At 40.1% G+C, this 18,522-nt stretch overlaps 1 protein-coding gene across 1 annotated transcript in view; it reads right to left on the bottom strand.

The window, feature by feature from the left end:
* Positions 1-18,214, bottom strand: part of LOC101847836 — a 50,631-nt gene extending 32,417 nt beyond the window's left edge. The window contains exons 1-6 of the mRNA XM_005106520.3: positions 17,766-18,214; positions 12,978-13,321; positions 12,078-12,302; positions 7,187-7,456; positions 6,425-6,643; positions 159-416 (exon numbers count right to left, since the gene is read on the bottom strand). Coding sequence (XP_005106577.1) covers positions 159-416; positions 6,425-6,643; positions 7,187-7,456; positions 12,078-12,302; positions 12,978-13,262 — 1,257 coding nt within the window. The 5' untranslated portion in view covers positions 13,263-13,321; positions 17,766-18,214. The remainder of the gene's footprint in view (positions 1-158; positions 417-6,424; positions 6,644-7,186; positions 7,457-12,077; positions 12,303-12,977; positions 13,322-17,765) is intronic.
* Positions 18,215-18,522: the final 308 nt, after the last annotated feature.

Raw genomic sequence — 18,522 nt, 5'->3', positions numbered from 1 at the left:
GGTGGTGGGGGAGTTGGTCACAATTTAATGGTAAAACAGTTTCATCTTGACTAAACACTAAAATCCCTTATATGAGTATCAAGAAATATCTGCAAAAATTATAAACAACGGTATTCTCAATTTTGACACTGCAACAACAAAAATTTGAAATACTGTACTTGAAACTGGGAGTTGGCGCTGGTGGGAGTGCTCAACTCCAGCTGCTGTGACTGCCCCACGGGGATGGTCTCAATCACTTGCAGCATGTCGAACGACGTTTCAGCTACCGTGGTCTTGGAGCCCAGACAGGCCCACCCAGTGCATTCACGCAATCTGAACTTGACGCAGTTGACACTGCGCGTCTCAAATCCGCATTGCATCAGTGACTTGTCCTGCCACCCTTGTTCCACACCTTTCAGTGTCCCTATGGGTGCAATCTACAGGAAAATGAAAGGACAAGGGGAATTACACCACTCTCAAAATAACTTAGGTTATATTCTTCGATTTTTCTTTCAACGAGCGCAATCAGGGGCTACAGTGACTGTCTTTTTGTACATATTATTATGTTCTTTTAACAGATTACGGATGCATATGAATTTCAAAGGACTCTTGTATGTTCAATGGGCTAGCATGAATGAAATGTGTCATTGTGTTAGCTGTTAAATTTTTATTTTTATTTTTTAAAGTAGAAATTAATTTATTAGGAGGAACCTAGAGCCACTTGAACGAGGGTGCTATAGAAGTGATCTTATTATTATTATTATTTTTACATTAAAGGGAGAATCCTTGAATTGACATCAGCACCTAATTTGAAGTTCTGGGCAGCTTATGTAGATCAGAACAAGACATATTCAATATCAGTCTTTAACTCACTCGCTGCCGGGCACTTTTTGGCTTACCGTCCCAAGCATGACAAGTGTTTTGGCATCTATTTAAAAAACAATCATTGTGACCTTAATATTCGCCACTCATCAATGAAACTTGGCATGCAAAATGGCAATAAAACATACTGAATAAAACAAGAAATTTTCCAGATTTCTTGAGCGTTTCTTTTTTAACGATTTATTTCAACTGTGTCACAATTTGTGAAAAAAAACGTTTTAAATGAAATGTTACATTTGTTATTTATTTTTGCACACATATATATATGCCTTTTCCACGGCTGTTAAAATCCCACTTAAAGCCGGTCTGACTTCCCGCGTGAAGGTAATAAATCAGTGTCAGTCGGCTACTCCTACGCTTAACAACTGTGATTATAGCGATGCCCGCCACCGTGCCTGCGTAACTCAGATCCGGTAATTTTCGCATCACTTTTCGTCGCTATTTCTCCTGATCTGATAAACCTAGAAGCCTGTTTAACATCTCATTTTAAAGATCACCTTAAGACAAACAAGACGATCCCACTTTCGCTCCGGAAATCTCACTGTTGTTATAGCATTTACGCATTTTGCAGTACAAGTGTATAGTTAATCTAATGTTGCATTTTAAACTATATTCCATTTTGAAGTTTATTATCTTAAAAGCCAAACTCAGATTTTCACTCAGATTTCTGTGCTTCACTTGAGACAGCAATACTTGAACTATGTGAGCAAGTGTTATTTGTGAGAAGAGAATTTGTGATTTTATATGATTTTTTAAATAAAGGGTACCCCCTCCCCTGTGATTCCCTTGGACGTGATCTTTCATTTCTCTTCTTAAATATCACTTTAATTTTCCAACATTTCTCTTATCGATTTTTTGAGAATACAGAGGATTCGCCTTTTCAAAAGCTGCACAAACTTTCCAGAACACTGTCAGTCAAGCAGAAGGCACAGAAAAGGCGACCCCTGCAGTGTTCTAAATTTGCATCAGACATTCTCATGGCCTTTGATATTAGCATTACAATGGACTCACAGACAGCACATTCAAAAACCATCTGCAAAGCTAGCGAGGACAAGATAAGACATATGGAGTTGTGGGGAGGAACTAAATTGGGAGATTAGACATTTAGAAGGTTGCATGGTACTTTCTGACTCCGAAGAGGAGAGAATTAACTTTCAAAAACAACCAACGGAGAAAGAAGACAGGTTGTCTGAGTTAAAGCATGAATCCCTTAGCCTTAGGGCTGGCCCTATCTCGCTGGCTTGGGACAACACAGCGACAAGCGCCAAAATCCCAAAAATCATTTTTTTTGTTAGTATCGATACCAAAATAGTGGCACACATTGTGTCAAAATATCAAATTCCTACAGTGAATAGAGCCGAAGTTGCAATTCTGCGACAAGAGGTGTATTCCATAAATATTTTGGACCAATACTGCCAGAAGGGCACTTGACGCTGTGTTGCCCCGAGAATTTGCTTTGGTTTGTCCATGAAGACTGAACAATAACACATGTCGCTTTGTTGCCCCAAGATTATTGCTTTCTCTGGGCTGTAAATTAAAAAAACAAATACACTTATCGCAATTTCGCACAGTCCAATTTTTGTTTGCCATGACTTCAACCTTGGCTTTCATAGGCCCAAGAAAGACCTATGTGAAGTTTGTATCGTGCACAGAAACGACAAGGACATCACAGAAGGAAACCAGCAGATCTTTGAAAGTCATATAATAAATAAAGAAACTGCAAGGGCTACCAAAGATGCGGCGAAAAAAGACACTGGACCAACAAAAACAAGCTGTGCTTTTGATCTACAGCAAATACATGTACTCATGTGCCCCCTTGGACAGAGCTCCAGTTTCTTCTATAAACGAAGATTAGGCGTGTACAATCTCACAGTCTATGACCTCAGAAAAAGAGACATATTCTGTTACATGTGAACTGAAAGAGAAGGTCGCTGTGGCTCAAACAAAGTGGCCACATGTTTGTTCTACTACCTTTCAAACCAAAGCTCAGATGGTGTGAAAGACGTGCACACATTTTCTAACACTTGTGCAGGACAAAACCGGAACAGATTTGTGGCCTTTGCTCTCAGCTTTACCCGCTCGAAGCTTCAACTCAATTTGATCACTCACACCTTTCTCGAAAAAGGTCATACAGAGACAGAAAATGACTCGTCAATGCCACAATCAAACGAAAAACTAGGCAAATAGAGACTTACACCCCAGACCAGTGCTTCACTGCGGTGACAATGGCAAGAACGTCCAAACAACTATACCAGGTGAGGAAGATGAGCGGACAGGACTTTATAGACTTCAAGTCCATGGTAGCGTCTCTAAGAAATCTAGCAGTGGATAACTAGGGGGGGGGGGGGGGGAGATTTCATGGAGCAGGGTGACACAAGTCATATGCACAGAAGAAGACCCCGGGGCCCTTCACTTGAAAACACAATACGATGGTCCAACGCAACGCCTCAATTTGAACAGGTGGAAAAGGGTCCATGGGGATGCTGTGGATATGTGCAATGAGCCGTTGATGAAAGGCATTCCGGAGCCAGGCATCCCAGAGTTGAAGAATCGAGATCTGATCAGTCTATGTAAATCTCAATAAATACCTTCAACCTATCATGACTTCTACTCTTCCCTGCTTGTTGGAGGAGAGATTGAAGAAGAACTTTGAGAGATTCAGCTCCTGCTACACCACTGGAAAGCTGGATCGCATGTCTCACCACATAATTGACGCTACTTCATTCCCATTCATGTCGTTATAGGCGTTTGCCAATAATTTTTATTTTGTTCCCCACTTATCGTTTTGCTGTACATCATGAAACTAATCAGTTTTAATATTCTATTTTGCGAACCATGATTCACCACATCTTCGATGATGAACAAGTTTTATTTACTTCCATTTATGTCGTTATTAGCGTCTGCTAGTGCTTTGTTCACAGCTTAACTTGATGTTGTACATCACAAGACTAGATCTATCAATCTTAATCTAATACAGTGAGAAGCATGATCAGTGTTTTAACGCGTTGCATTTGCACAGAGCCAGAATTGATGGAACATGATTCTGTTGTTTTGTCTTTTTTCCTTTAATTCCGATATTCGGTCACTCTTTTGTTTGAGTAAAAACTGCATGTTGGATCATTGATTGATTGATTGATTGATTCATTTATTCATTCGTTCATTCTCAGATCTGCTACTCATTCTGATGTAATCAGGATATCCCTATTTTTCGCCCCAAATCTCAAGCATCTCCATTCTCCCGATTTCGATTACGTGGATCCCGATTTTTTTGTTCCGTCTGTTGTGCGTAGTATCGATTTGGCATTCCGACTTGGGACATTCTCAAGATCTATTTTAGTTTTTGTTTCACTCACAATTCTCCGATGATGGCCTGATAACTTTTCAATTGCGACATTAATTGATTATTCGTAGTTCTACTGTTACTTTCAGAGCAAGCTTTGTCTGAGTTCTGGTTAGTCGGGTTAGCCACCAAGACCCGTCAATCGCGCATTTGCGTCACGTGACATGAGCTCTGCGTGTGTCGGGTACTGTCCGTTGACAGGGTCAACTAAAGTTCATGAACACGGGTTGAAGTGTCTTTTGGGACTTATTGTGGTGGGGGGGGGGGGGAATGTTAGATACGTGGACTAGGAGTGCTTGACGGGAAACTTCAGGATTTAAAAAAAAAATGATGAAACACACAAACACACACACACAGGGCGTATACATGGAAACATTTATGGACACCCCAGGAACATTTATTTTAGTCAGCTTGGCAGTCGCCTCGGTGATTCGTCGTTGATCCCGATTTTTTTCACCAAATCCCGATTCTTTCCCCCTGAGATCCTGATTTTTAGATTTCATAGAGTGGCAGGTCTGATTCATTCATTCATTTATTCATTCACTCACTCACTCATACAGTCATTCATTTAATCATTTATGTATCTAATCATTCATTCATTCAGTCAGTCAGTCATTTGACTATGAATTTGCATTCGTTTATTCACACATTGGTCCTTTCGTGGCTCCATATTGTTTGGGTCTATTGAGTTGTTTCGGTTAAGGTACTGTTTGAAAATTTAATTAAACCTTGATAGTGAATAAAAATATCCTGGGTTTTTAAAAAAATTATTAATAATTTATTGTAACGCAGTACCATCATTCTCGTACATTTCAGTTTTGGAGCAAATCACGTTACGGCCGCATTAACATATCTGAATCTCATGCTTTTATTGTCAGAATTGTGAAAATGAGACCGTTTTTTGTCTCTCCTGCAAAATTGCAATTTGGCGCTTGTCGTAGGGTTGTCCCAAGCCAGCGATCTGTTCTCATTTAGACACCATACTTGACTCACACAACATCACACCGCAGGCATATCACAGCCGCTCTTTCATTAGCAATCACTGCCACAAATACATCATGAGTCGCGTTTATAAAGACCTCACTGCATTTATTGTAAAAGAAATAGTAGAAAATACCCACAGCCAAAACATAAATGACACCGCTTACAGTTCTTAGAGAAAAATTCAGTCAATGAAACAACACATTTAGGGACGTTCACATCCACATTTCACACAGCCAACCAGTGTCAAAAGACAGACTACCACACATTGACACATGCATAAAAACTTACATATCATTATACAGGAGACACTTTAGTGAAAAACACCACATTCTAGAAAACAACTGCATCCCGTGGATACAAACATGTGGGTTTGGTTTGGCTTTACAAGGGGAACAGGGTGGTGAAGGTATCCATGCTTCTGTGGCAAAGCTAGAGAGAAGAGGAGCTGGGATATGCAATATTGAACAGCAGCTGAAAGTTGTAGTGCAATCTCAGCACCTCATGTCAAATCTAGAACTATCATCCCACATGCCTCCGACAAAGAAAAAAAGGTGATACTGCAATCAACTCTTCACTAGTCCAAAACCATGGACTCTTCACTACTCCAAAACCATGGTCTCTCCACAAAAACAACAAAGTGAGTTTTGATATTTGGCCATTTCTGGTGTATTCTATGTGAATTTGAAGAACTGTTCAAGTTTTGTTTGATTCGAATTTTGATTTAAAAATCTACATCCTCCAAGGGCAATGGTAAAATATGAGCCATTTTTGGTACGCTATATATATATTTATCGTTATTTCATACAACTTTGCATCTTTCTCAGTGAGTGCAGAAGTTCCCTCTTGTTCCAAACAGGCAAAATAAAATGACGACAAAGTCACCGATCAGCGTATTTTGCTAGTTTAATTGTCCTAAAAATGAAATGAACAACGCTGTCAGCGGGACACAGGGAATTCCCCTGCCTATGAGCTCATGACCCCGCGACCGGGGTCAGATTACAAGATGCGGCGCCCTGGCTGCCTGAAAACTTAAGTACTGCTTCTAAACAGCCGTGTTTCATGTCAGTTTGAGCACATAAAAAAGGCTTGAATAACAGAAGAACATTGTACATCGATGTTACCTGAAACTCCCCAGGTCTGGCAGTGAGTGAGATAAGGTGGATGACTTTGGATTGGGTGCTTTTAGAAAAGCCATTAAAAAACGTTTACAGACAAAAAAGTCTTCCAAACTACCCTTACCTTTTTGGAATTAACAGCAGTAAACACTTTCAAACTTGGTTTTCCTTTAATAGCTGGGCTTGCTTTGATGCTGATTTTTTCAAAATTCAGATGAGCCGATCTAGTGGTCAGAGAAATAAGCTCCTCTTCAGTGATGGCGCTTAGCTTTCCTTGAGGGTTCTCACCGCGATACATTGCCCCGTACAAAGCAAAGCCTTCACCAAATACTTCCTTCCATGCCTGTAGGAAAAAAGAGCAAGACTTAAGCCCAATTGTCCATCATATATTTTGTTGACATGAGGGTATGAATTGATTGGCCCACTATAACAATGACAGCATGAGAGCCTGCAACCAAAAATCGTTTTGTTTGTTTGATCTGTTGAATAAAAAGCACTCACACTATAAAGGTCATTTAGGGCTGGGGGAAAGTAAGACAGACAGATAGAAACAACAGAGGGAAAGAAAAGAAGTAGGACCTACCAGTTGCGCCGTCCAACCATCTGCCAGAAAAAGTATATGTATCACTGTAAGCCAGGGATGTAAATTACCCAACAAGAAGCTGGATACCTGTTGTAGGACCATTTTATTTGAAGATTCTTGAGTATAGAAAGTATAAAGAACATCCTTTTAAGGGTAAATTTTGAGGAAGTAGGGCCTACAAACATTCATATACAGCACTCACAGCTCTGGCAGTTAAGTCAAAATCAAATACACCACTGCAAAATAAATTAACAAATCTGGTGGTAAATCTAAATGACAAACTAAAAGATGTATTAAACGTACAACTCTGGTGGCTAAGTCTGCATTGTAGAGCTTGGAGCCTTCACTGCGGTCGTTCACGCTGTCGTCATGGTTAAACAGCTTGCCCAGAATTCGCTTCATGTCCTCTTTGTACTTAAGGGGGTAAAGCTGGTGCGAGTGCCACATGAGGTCAATGTCGTAGCATGGTACCAGGAACATGCCTGGACGCTGCTGCTTCAGGTACAGGAACTTCTTGTATCGCTGGAAGGAGTTCTCCAAATACTTCTTGTCTTTGTAGTGGGGAAGTCGCACCTGTAGAGAGATTCTTCTTGTTGGTAACAACCCAAAAGAATCTAACAATAAGAATGCCCCCTCCCCCTTTCCCATACAACAAATGCATTGAAGTCCTAACAGCCTGTTGAATTTGAAATAAAAGGAAGAGTAGGAGAAAAAGGAGGAGGAGAGGGAAGTAGACTGACAACAAAATGTCTGGGGGAAAAAATAAAAATAAAACAATGAACAGAAGTAGCAGTCTGACAAAAAAAGGGAAAACTAGTGGAGACAAATTCCAACAAAGCAGCACCATGAGGCAATCTTTTCACCTGTTCAAAACAAAAGCAAGTAGCTATATCAACATATAACCGTAATCCGAGAGCAGGGAGGAAAATAAATGAAACACAACAACAGAGTTAACCCATTAGGAGAAACAAGTTGGAACTCTATTATAGCATTTTGTTCTCATACTCAAACTCTTCTGCCAAATGCTATCAATCTGATGAGTACCTGAAGATGGCGTTTATAAACTAACATTTTTTACCATTTGCATTCAGACATTCACCCCCCCCCCCCCCCCATGCAACCAACCTTTACATATGGCCTTTTCCAACACAGAGTGGGGGGGCTCTCGTGGCCTAGAGGTTAAGGTGTTGGCCTCTCATTCAAAGGTCCCGGGTTCGAATCCGGGTAGCGACCAAAACATTTTCTTCTCTAAAATTGTCTCCTTTCACCTCCTTTTCTGCTCTCTAGCAATGTTCTGTTGTCTGCTTTCATTTCCACTTCCTGCCCCCATCCCCTCACCTCCTTTGCCCCCTCCTCTGGGCTCCTGACTCTTTCTGCAGCCTTTCTACTGCTACTCCTCGGCCCCACTTACCGCTGTCTTTCTGCCACACCCCTGATCTTCTGGTAGGAAAGATCTACACCTAGCCTTCTCGGACAAGGGCGAAAAATCTCGGAGGGCCCGTGTGCAAGTTGCGCACGTTAAAGATCCCTTGGTGGTCTAAAATCGATAAGAGTAGGCTTCAGCCGCCACCTGGGCAAAATTCAAAATTTCCTACCAACTGAAAATATTAGGTGTGTCCCGCGCGCTCATATGACCTATGCAGTTGCGAGCGCCGTAAACACTTTACAAAAACAAAACAAAAAAACAGTCCAATGTTTGGCTTCTTCGGCCTTTGTAAAATATGTCCTAACCCGTCAGGAAAAAAGAAATGCCTGCTCTATTGGTTCTCAGAGAGAGATCTTACAATTGTGTGTATAGCAATCCATGCAATTTGATGAGAATTTTGTAATATATATAACTACTATATGTTTCACAACAATGTGGAATGAGGTGCTCGTCAATTTTTGGGCATTTGGAGTTTTTGGTTCTTTTCTTAACAGGAGGAGCGACCCTTGAGGACCATTTTCTACGTTTGTTTTCGTTTTAGTTTTAGTAAGAGTTTTACGGCACTTGCAACACAATAAGGTCATACAAACGCCGAAGATTAGATCTGTTTGTTTTAGTAGAGGCTTTACGGTGCTCGCAACTGCATAAGGTCATATGAGCGCCAGAAGATTAGAGGTGTTACAAGAGAGTAACAAACATAAAAAGAAGAAGGGGAGATAAGGACGATAAATGTTTGATAGGAAAGAAGAAGCAAACCACACCAGAGCACCCGCCAACCACCCACCCAAAGATTAGAGGTGTTACAAGAGAGTAACATACACAAAAAAGAAGGAGGGGAGGTAGAGACGATAGATTTTTTATAGGAAAGAAGAAGCAAACCACCCATTGTCTGTCCTCAGAGAAAGTTGCATTTGAAAATAGCAAAAGTTGCAAGAAAAAGTAGCAAAAGTTGCAAGAAAAGTTGCAAGGCGTACGTATAGCTAAAACAATGCCACAGAACTATTGGAATACATTGTATTGTTGCTATGCTCATTGCAATCAAAAGTAACCAATATAGAGTTTTGTTAGATAAAAAATCAAAAGTTAAATGTGAATGTCTACCAAAAAAAAAAATTGCTTGGAGTACAAAAACAGTTTGTCCGCTGACACATGCGTCAGGTCCTTAAACTCTCGCTGACGTTGGGCAGGTGTGGCCGGCGTGGTTTTGGGGCTGTTCAAATAAAATCTTACACTTTGTTTGGGACTGTTTGCCCCCCCCCCCTCCCGCCCTTACACTTTTTTTAACACTTTCCTGCGACACACCCCCCCCCCTCAATCCCGTATATTACGTTATTCGCTTATAATAATAATATGACATTTATATTGCGCAAATCTGTGGTACAATCACTCTTCTATGCGCTTTACTTTTAAATTATTAATTATGGTATTCATGAAAAACATGCATACACATACATGTGACATAATAATTCAATACGCTATAATATTATTGGAACTTTTCCAGAAAAACTTACGGTGTCATTTTACCACTTTAACCGCACCGGTGTAATCAAAATTAGACTAGATCTACTTGACAATGTCACGTAGCCCAGATATCTACCAGTGTATAAAGTGCGAGATGACATATATCGTGCTTGCCGCTCGAGGTCCATTGTATCGCCACAATGCAGTGCTTACCGCTCGATCTTAACTCTAAGTCTAAGTGAATAGTGTAGAGTTACTCTCTTTTTATGCTATTAACAAAAAAGTTACGTTGCCATTTTCCTTGATTATTTTTTTCACCTTACAAAAGTGTAATCTTACATTGGTTAACCCCCCTTTACACTTTAACTTTTACAGGAGTCAAATGACCCCCCCCCCCTTTTTTTTTTCCTGGCATAAGATGATATTATTTGAACGTCCCCTTCCCTTTAGGGGTTTTCTGGATGAATCGATCCATTTGAGATCTACCCTCCTTAGCCTAAGATTTAAAGTCTTTCAGAAATTTGTTTACTAGATCTACCCTGGTGCTACGGAACAAAGCAAGCTAAGTAATCAGACGACCGTGTTTACGATTGATTTACTCTAGCTAGACTAGTCCAAACAAGACTATTGGGTCGGGCTGCTCGCTAGATTGATGGTGCAAAGCAGCTATCATGGCTCAAGTCGATCGCGCCCGACTCGCTGTTTCAAAACAAACACGTTGTTTTCAGACGACGAGTCCGGCGATCATCCCGACCTGACCTGACCCGGCCCGGGTCACTAGGCGGCGGCGGGCACCCGTAGGCTAGTGCAAAGTGTAAAGAATCGAATTGTCCCCCTTGGCGACGTTATTTTTAGTCGTGGAAGAAAATTTCGGTGCTTTTAATGAAATTTTATGATTATTTTTCCGAAATTTGCGGGAAATTGGCTAAAACTAGCGAATTCACGAAAATCGTAAAAGTTGCGCTAACGGCGCGAATTTCTCTGAGGACACCATTGTGTTAGTTACCCAAGATCAAATCCAAGTACACATATAAGTTAGACATAGGAAAATCTTTTGATATGCAATTTTATTTTGGTATAGCTACAGCGGTTGCTATAGAAACAGCCGCCATCTTGAAAATAAACAATGAATTTCAAATTCCTTAGGCTTTCTTATTTACTGACCCAATTTGACCAAATTTGGTGAGAGTATACCTGAACGAGACCCTATCAGTGTAACAGCGAGTTTTTTTCAATAAGTTTTTAAAAAAATTTTTTAAAAAGAGAACTTTCCTAAAGTGTAAAATTTTTTCTCTCCAAATTTCGGTTGCGTAATCGCTTGCAAATGGAAAAGATATATATTTTCTGCAAATATCTCTCTGTTACATTGATGTTTCCTAAAAGTTTCATGTCAAAAGGATAAAAACTAAGGAAGGAGTAGGGGAAAAAATGCAAAAAAATGTCATTTTGCGAAAAACAACAATTATTGTGAAAATTCACTATATTACCCCACCCTCATGATTTCAAAGGCAATTCACGAGGAGAATAAAGACTCTCAATTGTTCCCATGGTATTTTCAGACAAAAACTGGTTGATCTTCAAAAATCAGCCAACATCTCAATGAGCATACACCCTGACCCAAAATCGACAAAATCAAGGGTCGCACCTCCCCTTAAAGCCTGTTCATTTGCCTTGCTTCGCACCTCTCCTTAAAGCCTGTTCGTTTGCCTTGCTTCGCACCTCCCCTTAAAGCCTGTTCGTTTGCCTTGCTTTAGATGAAAAAATACCCATCTTTCTTGAAAAGAAGTTTATAGAAGTTTAGACATGTTCAATTTGGGGGGGGAGAGAATCACTTGGTGTCAGTTTGGGGATTTCGAAAGCTGATGTGTACTTGGAAACTGAATATTATAGTTTTCGTGCTTTTGGTTGACATTTTTCTGTACAATCTAAGCAGGAATGTGTTGTTAAAAGGACATTAAAGGTGTTGAGCCCAAAATAAAAATTTCAATTAAAAAAATTGCCGAAGAGCGGAAACATGTTTATCTCTTTGATTACATTATTTTGACAAGCGCTACGTTCACCACGGTGCCATGCATTCTATACAAAGTTGTCATCGCATTACATTGACTGTTATGCACATATTTGTAAGACCTCTCTCTAAGGACCAGTAGACCAATAAAGCAACCACTTCTTTTTCCTTTCTTCTTTTCTAACACACATCATGCAAAACTGAGTAGTCACAGAGACAGAGAAATTCCAACCACAAGTGATCGCAGAGCTAAGATAACAAAGCAGCATAACTTAGTTAAACTATATTAAAAATACTACCTGATAGAAAAACTCTTTCTGCCTGTCAGCAGCTGCAATGATGTCATACGAAAAATCTGTAGCAGTATTGACAAAATCTTGATTCAGTGGAGCTCCAGGAGAGAGGTCCACTTCAAAGGGCTCATTGGGATACTCAGCCTGCCAGAGTTGTGCGCTTTCATTCAGATGTTTGTTCCGAAGTTTCATCGACCTGTCCAACGAGTGGTCCACAACCACCCCAACCAACTGAGAACAAAATAGGTTCGCATTCCACTCAGTACTTGATACGTATATACCCGTGTGTCGTGTATTTGTGTAGCAGAGTGTGTCCTTATATGCGTGCGCATGTGTATGTGTGTGTGTGTGAAGAGAGTATATATTTCAAGTATGAGTACTATGAGTATCTTTGTCCTTTTTGCAGTGCATAACAATACACCCCCCCTCCCCAACATCCTGTACTCAACACAAGTCAACTGCACACATAACTGATTCCATTTCGGCTGTTCTTTTAAGGATTGACTTTTCTTGGGAAGAATGCTGCCTGCATTTATGACAGCAGACCGGTCTAACAAGAACTTTGCAATAGAGTGCATTGAGAATGCACAATGGAAAGCATGCACTATTAGATATTTTAAATACGTAACCATCATTACTGGAATTACTCCTCAAATTGCAAATCTTTCAATCTGCTCCACATACCATACCTAATGTTCACTTTACACTTCATACATCACTCTAGGTCCTCCTCTGTTCCTCCAAACTCTTAAGTTAATCCCCTGCAATGTAAGTCTCTTCTACTAATCATACCTTTCATTCACTTCACCAAAATCGAATATAATACATCCCTTGTACCACTCCCCCCTAAGTCTCTAAATCCAAGGCACCATACACAGGTATACTTCTCTCAAAAGCTGATCTTACCCTGACACAGTCATCGCAGTACGTCACAGGACAGAGCATGTGACAATGCCACACCCAGGCCACATCTAGAGGGGCTTCCAGGTGTTTTTGCGGATGTTTAGCCGCCAGAGGAAGCCAAAAGAACTGGTATCTGTACAAAGCTTGCTTCAGAACATTTTCTTTCCGTAGACTAAGCTCCGAGTCACAAAGCTCCAGAAACTGCAGTTGATGTAAAGCAGCAGTTGGTAAATCCACGGTGAAAGATAAGCTCTTTGCAGAACTTCTCCTACTCCTGGCGTCAGTCATTTTGAATTCTTCTCCTCAGTTTCTGTCTTCAGAGGTACAGTGCTACAGTCAAAGACTATCTGGAAAACAAAATATATCATATGTGAGGCATCACGGTGAAATCAGGCGCTCGTCAAAATGGTGAAATCAAAGAATTGGCATTTTCCAGCAGTAGGGCAACTTTTTTCTAATTTTCTTTTCTTGGCTTAACACCTGTGTGGATTTGACGGAAAAACGTTGATTAGAGGAATAAAAAATGTCAATTTTCAGTTTCCAAGGACTCTCAAGTCAAGCTATTGAAATTATCAAACTTTTCTCTCTAATTTCACCTCTGAAACAAGGCAACCCTGACCTCCTTCAATTACAAATATTTCGACTTCTATTAAAGATAGAGATGGATGTTTTTTTCACCAAAGCAAGGCAAATTAACAGGCTTTAAGATGACACCAATAACCCCCTGATTTGTACCTTTGACAAATTCTTAAAAATTCTGAGTGCAAAGTTTAAGCCTGCATGGTTGTAAACTTTTGCGGATTTTGTGTGCCAGCTCGCCTCTCCCAAATCTGACCTAGATCGCACGAAAATTATATATCAGGCGATGCTTGATTTCTCGATCCAATTGACCATGATCATCCGATTTTCAATTTTGTGGTTATCTGTAATAATTTGTTCAATGAATGCAAGATCGTCCAATTTTTAAAAAACAATTTATCATATTTTGTGTAACTGGTCCTCTTTAGTCTGGGTTGGCCTTAACAGGCAGTATTTAAAGCAGCCCACTTCCTGAGTGACCAAAATTGTGTCCATAGGCTGTAAAACATATACACAATTTTAACTCTTTCAGTATGCAAGGGATTCCACAATTTTTCACACCCGGTCTGAGGTGAAGCAAGGTGTTATAATATAACCTTAAAACAGCTCTTCAGTCAAATTTTGATGGGTTTTTTTTTGTCTGTGTGAACACTTAACACTTTCCCTACAACGAGATGCATTTTGCGGCTTGAGGACCTGGCCTCGTTGGACCAAGAGCCGCAAAATCGGCTGGAGTGGCTCGCTATCTATTCCAGTCCAGTAATAAAAAGGCGCTAACTTCTCGGCCAATCCACGTTTTCAAAATAATAGAATAGACTTCCTGTTAGCAGATACCAAAGAAAATATAGCACTGAGAGATGATTTTTAGTCATTTCAGCGCTTTTTTTGTCCCCTACGACACGTAAATATAAGAAGAAAAGCGCCCCCCTGACTTCAGTATATGTCTAATATTTTCACTTCTATATTAGGTACACATACACATAACTTTCAGCATTTCTTCGCATTACTTGAGGCAACCTACTTGGGAAGTTTGAATAATGCTGTTGTTGTTGACCTTTCAAAGCTGGAAAATTGTTGATTTCATATATATATATATATGACATTTTCGATATTGCATAAAATCACTTTTAGAACCCCAAAGTAATATAATTGGAATAAATCTTCAATATTGTATCGCCATCTGATAGATTATTTTTTAACCTTCAGTTTGATGGGCCATAAGATATGGTTTGTGCATGTTTAGTTGGATGTTTTGACATTTTCCTTTGGCGGGGTAGGGGTGTAAAAATAGTTCTAGGAAAAGCCCTGGGACAGTGGCGGATTTTGGCCTGGTAGGAAAAGAGTTAAACTATGAAATTTGTAACTGGACAAAGAATCACAGTATGGGTGTAATTTGAAAGGAAAATGTAGCACAGCACTAGATGTAGACCTTGGGGTAGACGTGATTGCCTACCTTCAAAGCATATTTTTAACGAAGTGACTATTTCTCCGAACGTTCGGAGAAATAGTGCCGATCTTTATTTCTCCGAACGGTTTCCGGCTTCCGGTCTCGTGATTTTTTGCCTATTTATTGCGAGAGTTCGGCGCCAACTTTCATTCTGCCTCTGGCTCTGGTCTGGGAAGGAACACCACATGGCAAGCCCGCCTACATACAACCTTCAGTAACACCCACCACACACCCACCACCATCCTGCACATGTACACACACAAACTTATACACACACTAACTAAACATGATCAGTGGGCAACTTTTGAACGTATGACGAGCTGAGTTGTGGATGGAGAGACAGTGAGAGTGACAGAGCGGGTGAAAAGAAGAATTTACGAGTGTATCCACAGGCGACAGCAACTAGGCCTACAAGACGACGACACCGACCCCCCTGGCCTGGTCCACAGCTCACGAACAAAAGGAATGTTGCTAAGGCAGTGTTTTACCTATATTATTGTCCATGGTTCGCAGGGAGCAAGGGAATGAGTGAAATTTTCTTTGTGTGTGCCTGGAGGGAGGGGGTTGTGTGTGAAAGTCATGAGAACGGGGATGAGCCGCGGGAGAGAACACGGGAATTGAATGAATGAGTGAAACTGAAAGAGAGGAACGACTCATGAGCACTGGAGTGAATGTATCCTGTTTTTTATTTTTGTATACTTTGAACTGTTACTGAATAAAGGCTGAAATAAAGCCCGAAAAACACACACACACTCACTCCTCACTCTCCACTTACACGCTTACTACCACACACAGACACACTCACATGCATAGACACACACACATACACACACACACACACACACACACACACACACACACACACACACACACACAGGAGCAAATTTTTGGGTCTATATCTATTTCAATTTTCAAGAGCTACTCTAGAGATTTTTAGATGAGTGTAAAAATGTGAAAAAGAAAGGTTTCACAACAGAATTAAATCAAAATTAGTCGAACAGCCCATAAACAACCACAAAAATTAACAGATAAGGGTGTGTGTCAACCTAGAACCCATAAAAGTGCGTAAATTGTTTTTTTTTTAAAGTACAGGATATTACATGTAAATTATGGAATCACACACATTAAGGGGCCTGCCAGTGTCAGTACATGATGTAATCGGTTTTGGTGGAACGTACGCTCTAACATAAAACATTTAAATATATACATTTATATATATATATATTTAGAATCTAATGAAGGTAGGTACTAGGAACATCAAATTAAATGACGTTACACTATGCAACGTCCCCCCCCCCCCCCCATTTCCCCAACAACAAAAAATTGATAGAAAAACAACACATCAGAACAATAACAAGAAAAAAAGTTACACACTAACAAAACAAAACACCACAAAGAGTCAAAGAGGGAAAAATAAAAGTAACTGTAACGTATTCATCAAATCAACGTGGTGCAACAAGTGAGAAAGAGACTAAGTGAAGCTAAGGGAACTTTCTTTCAAAAGTAAAGAGGTTCGGTTTCTTTCTTTTTTTTTTTAAATTTGACTTTTATTCCCCGACCAAAAAATCGAGCCACGATTGATTGGTCGCGGCAGCGACAAACGCTGAAGCTAGTTCCATGTGTCGTTATCAATAACCCTCCGTAGATCTAGATCTAGACAGCACACGAGTGAACACAACACATTAAGTTTCAGAGCAGCACCCTTCAAAGGCAACACGTCATATCTGTAGCGAAAAACTGTTTGGAACTGTAGTATTTCTTTATATAAATATTTACTGCGGACATTTTTGGACCGATTGAACCATATTGTCATTATTGTATACGAACAATCTTTGGTAGGTCTATACTCTATGTAATATCCGAAATTTGGGGGAAAGGATGTGGTTTCAGAGTGTTCGGAGAAATAGTGCCCAGCTTTATTTTCCCGAACGTTCGGAGAAATAGTGCCTAGCTTTATTTTCCCGAACGTTCGGAGAAATAGTGCCCAGCTTTATTTTCCCGAACGTTCGGAGAAATAGCGCCGGCCTGTTTTTAATGTGTGTGTAAGTGGCCATATTCAGCTAAAATGCGGAACCAAAAGACTGAGTGCTGATCCGGCAACAAAACTTTGACTTTGTACCAGCCAGATCATGTGAAGGACTTCCGTAACAACCGCCCAAAAAAACACAATAAAGAGACCTAAAACCCAAGCTCTAGAGTCTCTTGATAGTGGTCGCTTGTTACAGAAGTCCTCCCAGATCATGCTATGGCTATGCCATGCACAGTAACTGAACAGTTGTTAAAAAGCATCTGTAAGCAGGCTACTCTCAGAAGACGGTACAGCCCAGAAGACAGTCTACCTCTCTGCTTTGGCGTCTTTAGATCTCTCTGAATCTAGATCTAGACTCTAAATCTAGATCTAGATCTATTTAGAGCTAACTAATTTCAATATTTGTATCCTCTTTATCTTCTTTCTTACCACTGGCCCTGGACCAGACCGAGTGCTGCGTCCCCAACAAGACAAAAGTGTGTCTCGTAGGTCGTAGGGGGTTAAACCCATATCCCCCTGAAAACAGTTGAGATCAAGATCAATTTTCTTTCACAACCGGCGTTCATGATAGAGACAGATAGGAAAGGCAGTTCAAGACAAACCACCTTTGCCTTTGCCAAAGCGGAACAAATTCACGGCACGGAGCACAAAAAAAGAAGAAAAGAATCAACATCAAACCCATCAAGAATTCATATCTCTAGATCTAGTCTAGATCTACACCCAGGTCTAGATTTACCTGAAATGAGTAAGTGCTTAGACTTAGAGTAGAGTATATTGATCGACAGCAATCAACGATCTCCGCCAGAGAAAGTCCATCACACTATCCACTCAACAGGTGTAATCTGTCCAGAGATTATGTATTGCAGTATTTTTCTTATTGGGAAGCCATTTTGTCTATTAATAGTATACATCAGTCACATGACAATTTATTATTATAATGCCGTAGCCAATAGAAAAGACTCATTTTTAATGAAATATAAATAAAGTCAATGGAATTTCCTCTGTGTTTTGCAATCATGGAAAATTCCTACAGAAGCGAATTAACTGTGCTTGCCTGCTACAACAATAACAATAATTCCATTTATATAGAGCATATCCACGCTGCAGCAGGGATCTCGAGGGGTGGAAACCTTTTCAGACTAGATCTAGAATCTACATGACATATTATAGGATGACATTATAATAGATATCTAGGCGAATATATCGGATCTCAAAGATATGCAGGCCTGCATGCCGGCCGCTACATTATTATAATAGGCCGAACAAAACAGAAAATGAAACCGATGTCACAAAGACAAAAATTTGGATCATGTAAAACTACATTGTTGGATCTATTACAATGACAATAATTAATATATATATATATATATATATATATATATTATAAACACGACTCCTACGTATACCCCCAAAAGCAAGCAAACAAACTGAACTTCTGTCATGACCCCCAAAAAGCAAAATCATAAGAGACACGCATGGTGAATTCAGTACTA

The sequence above is a fragment of the Aplysia californica genome, unplaced genomic scaffold (assembly GCF_000002075.1).
Source record: "Aplysia californica isolate F4 #8 unplaced genomic scaffold, AplCal3.0 scaffold00540, whole genome shotgun sequence".
Classification (NCBI taxonomy): domain Eukaryota; kingdom Metazoa; phylum Mollusca; class Gastropoda; order Aplysiida; family Aplysiidae; genus Aplysia; species Aplysia californica.
Note: the sequence above shows the minus strand (reverse complement) of the source record. Positions and strands in the feature narration are given on the sequence as shown.